This window comes from Papaver somniferum, chromosome 3, assembly GCF_003573695.1.
Source record: "Papaver somniferum cultivar HN1 chromosome 3, ASM357369v1, whole genome shotgun sequence".
Taxonomy (NCBI): domain Eukaryota; kingdom Viridiplantae; phylum Streptophyta; class Magnoliopsida; order Ranunculales; family Papaveraceae; genus Papaver; species Papaver somniferum.
In genome coordinates, this window is record NC_039360.1 from 219177237 (window position 1) to 219186386 (window position 9150).

The following is a 9150-nucleotide window of genomic DNA, read 5'->3' on the forward strand; positions in this document are numbered from 1 at the left end:
ATTCCACAGAATCCTTTAGAGTCTAGATAAAACATATTTTTCTCTTTTATTCTCTAAATACAAGTTTATAAAAAAAAAAAAACGAGAGTCAGGTCTGTTATTGTACATATAAGGGCCTTTAAATAATATGTAGACATGTAATGCAAAAATTGAGTAAAATGAATAAATTTATCGTGATAGCATATCAAATGAAGTTTTGATGATTCATACGGTAGTTGTAGGCTAAATAAAAAAATTATATTAGAAATAATATATGTATCTTGAGTCATTCCGGCAACATTTCTTTATAAGTTTCTTGACATGCCTTTTATACATAACTTTACTGATCAGGATAAAATAACAGTATGACAACATGATGGTATTAATGGAGATGATAATCCTCATTAAGCATATACTAATCATATGTCATTAAGCATAGCAAGCTTGACTGATTGGAACCGATGGGTCTGACATAGAACCATTTAGTATGAACTTAGCAACCCATTGATTAGCTGCCTCAGAATAATGTATACCATCCCAGCTAATATGTTCCAACGGATTTGCACAAGGGCCGCCATACACTGTCCCGTTTATAACTACCTTCTCAGGACAGCAGCAAAAGTCGAGGGGGTCAACAAAACCTGCAATCATCATCACGAAATTACCTGATCAATATCTGACGATTAATCACTGACCTACTTAAAACTGGCAACATGAAGTTAATAAGATTTACAATCATCTTACCTTGATCCTTGGCAGAATTAATAAGGTTGTATTTAGCAGTATAAGCATCAACATATGTGAAGGCTGCACCAGCGAGGTTGGCCTTGAGTTGGGCTAACTTGGACTTGAGTTGCCTATTGAATTCTTGAGCTATCTCATTCAAAGATATTACACACCCATTCTTGTCCAACGGCTCCTTGCCATAGTAGTATTTGTTGTTGCTAGGTAAACATCCAATAGGTCCTGTGTTATGCACCCAAAACACCCTTGCACCTTCACCGTAAAGTTGCTGCAACAAAAACAAAAACCACGTTAGACTGTGGTATATAAGTTGTCACTAACAATTGCCTATGATGCTAGTTTCTTTGTACCTGTACTGCTGTGGAGAACAGATCAAGGATTTCAGGAATTATAGCACGTGCTCCTTCTGATGTGGATAAACCAAATTGAAGATCGTTTTGCCCGATATCGAATGTGTATAAAGCCTTGGAGAAATCTTCTGGTTTCGGTAAATCTGCTTTACCTGAACATGCAGAACAATATGTTTAAAGCTGTAAAAACTTGATCGGAGATCAAATCTTAAACCAAAATGCTCTTTGTACAGCTTTACAAAAATAAAAGATGTCAAAATGAAGTAAAGGCTAGAATTGATTCTGACCTTTTTCCTGTTGAGTTGAGTTTACAATGTCAATTGTTCTAGCTTTAAATTGTCGGAATTGAGCTATCTGGGCGTCTAGATGAAATGGGCTATAACCCTTGTCTTTTCTAATGGGTGATCCTCCGGTTGCAAAATTGGCTCCATTTTTGAAACTACTCAATGCAAGTGAGTCCAGATATGCTCTTAAGTAGGCTAAACCCAATTCCTCAGCTGAAGCATCCACCGAGATTGCAGTCGCCAGGCATCATTAGCATGCAGCAACAAAATATCATTACCGTATTGTAACTACAGGAAAGTATTTACTGCAAATCTGACTGCATTAAGTAAATTAGCAAAATCTTAAAAAGAGAACTAGTACTGCTTACCCATAAAATCAACAATAAGACGACCATCGCAGGCCCTTCCAGACGGCTTTCCAAAGAAAGTTTCTCCATTAGGAGTACCAATCGCATAAAATGCAGCTGATATACCTCCAGTATCCGAGTTTGAATCTCCAAAATTGAAAACCGCAGGGAAATTGCATGTCTTCAAAGTCGATGAAAAACCATTATCATCAATCTTACCAACTGCAGATAATCCTCCTATTCCATTAGTACTAACAATAGAAACCGAAAACAAGAAAATGAAGAGGAAACCAGACATCTGAATTTTTTTTCGGAAAACCATGTTTGTCTTTATGAAATGTTAAAAGATGACGTTAGAAAGAAACAGAAATGAGGGGATTGATAAATTGTAGACTCTATTCTTCCTACTACTACCTGTATATATATCCCATTCAATGTCTTCTAGAAAAATCTTAGTGCATGCAGTTATAAAGAAAGAAAATGACAATCACTATACTTGAGCCTTTAACTGAATGCAGTAAGACATAAATTCACATGCGAATAGTGGACCTAATCAGAAGAACTTCTACAGCTGGAGTTGGAGAAAGTGACAGTCACCGAGCCTAAAAACAGATTTGCTAATTGACTACCACCACCAACTACCAATTTATTGAACTCAATTACCCAAATTAACTACCTTTGTATCTACCACCTAAATAAAGGACTGAGATTTTAAACATGCGTGGGTGGGGGTCAGTAAGCCCTACATTTTTAGCATCTCCAACTAATAAAGACTAAAGACCTTTACCTGAAAAAAAAAAAAAAAAAAAAAAAAAAAAAAAAAAAAAAAAAAAAAAAAAAAAAAAAAAAAAAAAAAAAAAAGAAAAAGGAGAGTTCTATCGTTCTCCAAGTCTCTTTTCTTTTGCCTTATCTTCCGTATATTGAAAAAAATAAAAGACAATGCAGACACTTTGCAGCACACATATTATCACAAATATTACGTACCCATCAAATACAGGACCTGTAGTCGTATACTAAACAAGCCTTGGGAGAGGCCTGAGTTTTCCCATCAACCACTTGTTACTTGAACCTGGGGTTAAAACCATAAAAGTGCTCGCACGGCCTGAATCACTATAGAGAAATTCTATGGCATCTATATACAAATCGACTTCCAAATCTGGCATGCTATTGAGTACACACATCCATTCTTCAACTGGGACTGGAACATTCGTAACTAACACATTCTCAACAATAGCAATCGTAGTTTGGCATACACTCATTCGCTCAGACAATTCAAAACTCGTCGTGTTTTTTAGACGTAAAAACAATTTCAGCCTTGTGCACTTGTGACAATGAATCAAAACCAAAGCCATGACACCAGTACATGTAATGGAGTAACATAGGAGAGGGTAAGTGTTTGAGATCTGGCGGGGCAACAATTGAACCCACAACATCATTAGGTATACTCAGATAAAAAAAATTAAAAGAAGATAATTAAAAGTGAATTAGAAGATTACCTCCACTCTGAAGCTTCCAGAAAATGAAAAATTGACCGATCAACCCTTAATGAGTAGCAAATGCAACAGCAGATAAAAATTAAAGAAATCCTAATCATAGGATTTGTGACAAATGCCCAAATCAGTACCTTAAGATCCCTTGAGATCAAAACACCAATCCCAGATTTCAAGAAAACCTCAAACTAGTCAAATCACAGAGAATAAGAAAATTCACTCCTGAGTTTTAAAAGCTGCACCAAGAGTGATAATTTAGCCATCTTCATCTTCCCTCCGGGGAAGCAGTGGCGTCAGCTTACCCTTGGAGAATTGGTGCTCATTTTATTACTTCGAGGTGGGCTTTCATGTTTAGGAGTTATTGTGGTCGGTCCAATGATTCAGTGGAAGTAACTTATCATTACAGAAAATGTTTGAACGATCGACTGTTTTCTAAGAGAGACCAACATGAAAAAAATTGATCATCTTGTTCGTGACATTCTTGATAAGTTCTCTGGTGTGGGAGATGATGTTTTCTTCAATAAAGATAAGTGTGAGAGATGAGACAATATGAATTAGTTGAATATGAGGAACTGCTATAAACATGACATAGGCAGGTGCAAGCAATGTTGTGTGATTCAAGGCGCCAAGCAGTGCAAATGTATTCGGTTTTTTTGCGAAGTACTAGCACAGATTTCTTGTTAAGAATATACTGTAGTACTTTGTTTATTCTACCTATTCCTCATGGTTTATGTATTGAGCAACTTCATCTACCTACATATTCATCTGCAGCGAAAAGAACCTATTTAGCACAATAAATGTCAGCAAACAGAAAACAGCATCATTGGTAGAATTTAAGCACATATTTACTGGAGGCTTTAGGAAGGCTTGGGAGCTCCGACATAAGTCCTTCTTTGCATTTCGCAACGACAGAATTGACACAAGATCTAATAGTAACTGTCTGCAAATCTTCTGCATTCTTCAAAATCAGTTTCAACCATCTCATCTCCCTTGCATTTCCATTAAAACGCATAAAACAAACATACCGGAGGTGTTGAAACAAATATCCTGCTGTCAACATAAGACCATCCCAACTATCTTCTTCTACATTGTCGTGAATGTGCTGAGTTGGGATTAGGAAACAATGAAACAGATAAACATTAAAATATGCCTAGCAATACCCAGGATTTGTTTTTCTATTTTTCTAAAATGGCTAATAAACATCAGAAGTTTTGTATGCTTACGTCATTAAATATGAGATGAGTCAAAGTGGGTGCTGCTTTGAGCAGTGGAAATGCAGATTTATCAGTAGTTTCTTCCAGTTCTAGGAACAACTTCTCCAAATTATGAAATGTAGGTAGGATGTTTACGAAGTCGTCCGCACTAGAGATTGCCTGTTAATTACAAAGCAATAACAACAAGTATATCGGTGTTGAGGAATCAGCTTGAGCATATAATGCATAAAAATATAAAGAGAGCAAAAGAAAGAAGAATACCTTTAGGGTTACATCATATATTGTTAGACTTTTTACATGCGTAAGCGCTTGAAAAAACTTACTTACAGCTGCACCTATCTGTTGCTCCCTTGGTACATGTTCATCACAGCCAAACTTCTGCAGATTCTAGTGACTGAAAGCTGGAAAGAACATACTCCTTTGCCACACAACCACGATAGGTAAGTGACGCTAGATTTGGGGCATTAATTTTGAGGACACAGTTTTGTAAACCATCATCATCCTCTATGACACCGTGATCAATTTCAAGGTACTTCAGTACAGGAGTTGAGATGCAAAAATTCCTCACACCAAACCAATTCAAATCCAAAATCAAATTTTCAAGGACAGGGCAATTAGATATGTGTTGCTGATTCCAGCAATCATCAATAAAATGGAATCCACAAAGTGTAAGGCTCTTGAGTTTTGGTAAAGAGAAACTTTTAGGAATAGATAAAGGGATAAAGTATGCAATCAGCTCAAACGTAATCAATGATTCACATGTAAAAAGAGACGAAGGAATAAGAAAAGGTTCCCTTTGATTTAACCAGAGATCAAGCTTTTCAACATTACGCCCTGTTATATTAGAGATCCATGAGTGAACCCTAGATGCATTGAAGTGCTGTTTCATGTAAATATGGATCTTCTGAATATTTGATGATGCATCACGAAGACGCAATGTTCTATCCACAAAATCCATGAACTTATTGATTTCGGATTTATGATACAAGTTGGGGAAAACAAGAGTGGGGATAGAGGTCCAAATGTGACTCCATCTTTTAGATAGAACAGAAGTACAAGCAACCTCCTTGTTATCAAGAAAAGAGAGGATACGATGAAGAAGTGAGTCGGGTAATTCGCTAATCCTATCCTCTGCCTCACCAATGTTGTTTAAATCCATGTGATTTCAATTCCTGTGTACTAGTTAAAAAACAGATGGAAAGCGGTTCACAATGAATAATGTTGCAGACAATATCTAATTGCATAAAAATAACTGTTTGTCTGTTCGCCTAACAATGAAGCTAGCTAATTTAAAGACAACATCAGGCACAAATTATTACATCAAATACATAAAAGAAGATTAACAATCAAAAGATAACATGAAGACAAAGCACATGGAGCAGAAATTACGAACATTTTCAGTTTGTATGTACACAAATACAAAATCCAGCTTTAAGTCTGTGTGCCTAACAAAGAATCTAGCTAGCTAATAGACGAGATCAAGCACAAATGACATAAACATCAAGAACTTAAAGAAGATAATTAAAAGTGAACTAAAAGATTACCTAAATTGTGAAGCTTGCACAAAATGAAGAATTACCCAATCTCCACTTTGATTAATCACCAATTCGAATAAGTAATGCTCTATAATCATCATCAACATCTTCACTATCAGCAGCATCAATGTATTCCAATCAATAAAGTTAAGAATCCCTATTATAGTTTTCTGACAAAAAATATGAAATTCACTCTAGAGTGAAGTAATTTGAAACCTAGCTAGGTTTAAGATGAAAACTTCAACATTTCCCAAATCTAGAAATTTTTTGATGAATAAACAAAGAAAGAACCCTTTGACAGTAGTATTTATTAATTTTGACGGGAAGGGAAAATGAAGTTCAGCTAAGAGAGATATCACTGATCTCAGTGTCGAGTTGCAGATATTAGCAGCGCGGTAATAGAATTTTAAAAGAGAAGCATATTTAGCAAAATGGGTCACTGGAAGTCAATAAATGATTTCCTCTCCAAACTTTTTATCGAAATGTAGTTGTACAGTTGGACTTGGTGGTTGATCCTGACAGTGGGGCGGGCCAGTTTGAATGGCTGGTTTGGATAGGGATTTGGGTCTTCTAAGAGCAACCGCAACGGTTGTTGCCAAAACCCATATTTGGCAACAAAACGAAGTATATTGTTGGTTGTGAAAAGTTAAATTTGTTGCCAAAATGCCATGTTGTCAAATTCAGTTTCTATATTTAAGAATTTATTTTGACAATTCTGAAATATAGTTTCACGTTGTTATAAATAAACGCATTTTTAAAGAACGTCCATCACTATACGCAATTTATAATCTCGTTTAGAAAATAGAAAGTATTTATAAATCCGTTTAAAGCAAATGGCTTCTAAAACGGTGTCCTTGAAAACGCATTTAGAAAGTCAGTCTGAAACTTGACGCATTTCATAACTGCTTTAAAAAGGAACGTTGTTATAAATTTCTTTTTAGTAAACGTTTTTATAAATTGCTTTAGAAAGGAAAATTCGTTTCCTGGAGCGAAAAAGTGTGCAGAAAATGAGGCTGCAAAGATTATAGAGGTGGAGGATGTTGCCGCGAAGAATGCACATTTAGAGAATGAGAGAGCAGTTATTGGGAAAGGGGATGATGCTCTTACATTAGATGGGATTGAACATGCAGGCAATCAAGAAGCTAATGAGTCTCTTACGCTGCCTTGTGAGAATGACTTGAGTGGATTTGCTGATCCGAAAGCATCGTCTATATCGTTGATCCATCTGCAGTGATGTGTGTGGATGGTGGGAGGATAATTGAACAATAAAAGGTACTTGGTGAGTGGATTTCTTATAAAGGAAAGAAAGGTGCCGCCAGAAAGAAAAAAGAGGATCACTTGCAGACTCGTACAATGAACTCGTATCCTATTCCTGAAAATGGACAACCGGTTGTGGAAGTTGCAACTGATCCCATCATTCCCCCTGGTTTTGAATCCCATAACAGGTTTCATGGTTTCGAAGAAGAAGAAGAGGAGGAGGCCGCTTCCCAATTAGTTTTGGAAGATTCAAAGGTAAGGGTCGCAAAGCCATCATCGTTCAAAACAATGACAGGAATTGGTATGAAATTGAGTATAAAAAGGAAAGGCACATGTGTGTTTCCAAATGGTACCCTTTCAAATTTAAATAAGAAAAAGATTCCTAATTCTAATGTGACGCCCCAAATACTAAACTTGCTTACCTGATAGGATTACAACCTAATTGAAGCATCAAAACTAGATTACCGATTTTAAGAATCATAATTATAGAAAAAACTAGTAACAAAACCAAAACTCTCTAATATTATACAAATGAAAGTTTTTCGAGTTCTAAGAATATAATGTGTTATTTACAAAATAAGAAATAATACATGTATTAGAAGATGCACAACAACATTAGATTCGAAAAAGCTTTAAGCTATGAAACGAATATCTTCGAGCGCTCAATTTCTTCAGATTACTGAAAAACTGATGTGGGAATAAGTGAGCACATCATCCCAAAGGGGTGCCCAATGGAAACAAATAACTCTCAAGTAAACACTAACATGCTTTACAGTTCTAAAGAAATATAGATCGAAAGAAACAAGATGAAACTATTTATGCATCATAAAGCAAGTGTCACTCTAACATCGCCAAACTCATTGGAGAAGACAACGCGAGAGCAACCCTAATCAATAATAATAACAACGTCCACACTGAGTGCCCATACAAACCATAATAGTTGCGAGATTTTAGTGGCCTTTGCTAGAATTTTTTGTAGTGCATGATTCAGAATATTACCATCAAGATCAGAAAGTTAGTCAATCAAGTATAATATGCACACGAGTGATTTCCCTCAAATAAAATAGTATATATAATATCAAGACGGATGGCGTACCGCCCTACTTTCTTAATAAGCGATAATATTACAACGGATAGCGTACCGATCTATTAAATGAAATAGTTATATTAATATTACAGACGGATGGCATACCACCTACTAGATACTATTGCCGACGGATGGCGTACCGCCCTACTTAACTTATCTAAGAGCCGTGGGGAAACACAGACACTCCTCGCAGGGAAATCTCACAATGCATATCATAAATAAACACATCGTAGCAAACATCGTACGTGCAGATATAACATACATTGCATACAAAAGTAACATAGAAGTAATACATCAAGTACACGCAATCATGCACACATATAGTGAAGTCTCATCATGCTCGCAGATAAAGAAGAACTTAATGATTACAAGAAGGTTACAGAGTTCCCACCTTTTTTGATGACAAGCCTCGACTACCTTGAGATCCACAATCCACTGGCTCATCATTTGAATCGATCTTTGTTAATAACATCTAACTGTTAATCACACAATCACTCTAAGAATTAGCAAAAACGCTTACACAAGGCTCATAACATAATCTCATACAATCCTCTAGTTCTAGGTTAAGTGAACTATCTAATGGTCCTAAGCCCATTTATGTTTCTACACCTTTTCATTGTATATCTTTAGTAAATATAAGGTTTATTAATCCAAATAGATTGGTTCTATAGTCTATTAGATATGTCTTAAGAATGTCTACAACTTTGTAGAAGAAACCAAAGGTCAACTCAGACCACAAGTGGTCCAATTCATCAAAATAGGGAAACCAGACCACATCTAAAGGTCAATGAAAGTCAATTGATCCAACACTAAACTAAGGCCCAGTCCATCTGAGTCAACTAACGGTAAACAACAGTCAAGGG

General features: G+C 36.0%; 2 protein-coding genes across 2 annotated transcripts; both read right to left on the reverse strand.

The window, feature by feature from the left end:
* Positions 1-215: 215 nt before the first annotated feature.
* On the reverse strand, positions 216-2104 carry LOC113358703 (GDSL esterase/lipase At5g14450-like). The gene is made up of 5 exons (XM_026602348.1): positions 1726-2104; positions 1361-1570; positions 1074-1225; positions 724-991; positions 216-620 (listed from the first exon to the last, which is right to left on the reverse strand). The coding sequence occupies exons 1-5, from the start codon at positions 2024-2026 to the stop codon at positions 409-411; spliced, it is 1143 nt and encodes a 380-aa protein (XP_026458133.1). The 5' UTR covers positions 2027-2104; the 3' UTR covers positions 216-408.
* A 2668-nt stretch (positions 2105-4772) lies between these two features.
* Positions 4773-5567, reverse strand: LOC113360680 (F-box/LRR-repeat protein At4g14103-like). Its single transcript, XM_026604162.1, has one exon. The coding sequence runs from the start codon at positions 5565-5567 to the stop codon at positions 4773-4775; it is 795 nt and encodes a 264-aa protein (XP_026459947.1).
* Between the last annotated feature and the right edge of the window lie 3583 nt (positions 5568-9150).

Coding starts and splice junctions, on each gene's coding strand:
- LOC113358703 (XM_026602348.1), bottom strand. CDS start 2,026: ATGGTTTTCCGAAAAAAAATTCAGATGTCTGGTTTCCTCTTCATTTTC. Junction 1,571..1,725: donor TCTTATTGTTGATTTTATGG/GTAAGCAGTACT, acceptor TGGATGCTTCAG/CTGAGGAATTGGGTTTAGCC. Junction 621..723: donor TAATTCTGCCAAGGATCAAG/GTAAGATGATTG, acceptor TGATGATTGCAG/GTTTTGTTGACCCCCTCGAC.
- LOC113360680 (XM_026604162.1), bottom strand. CDS start 5,567: ATGGATTTAAACAACATTGGTGAGGCAGAGGATAGGATTAGCGAATTA.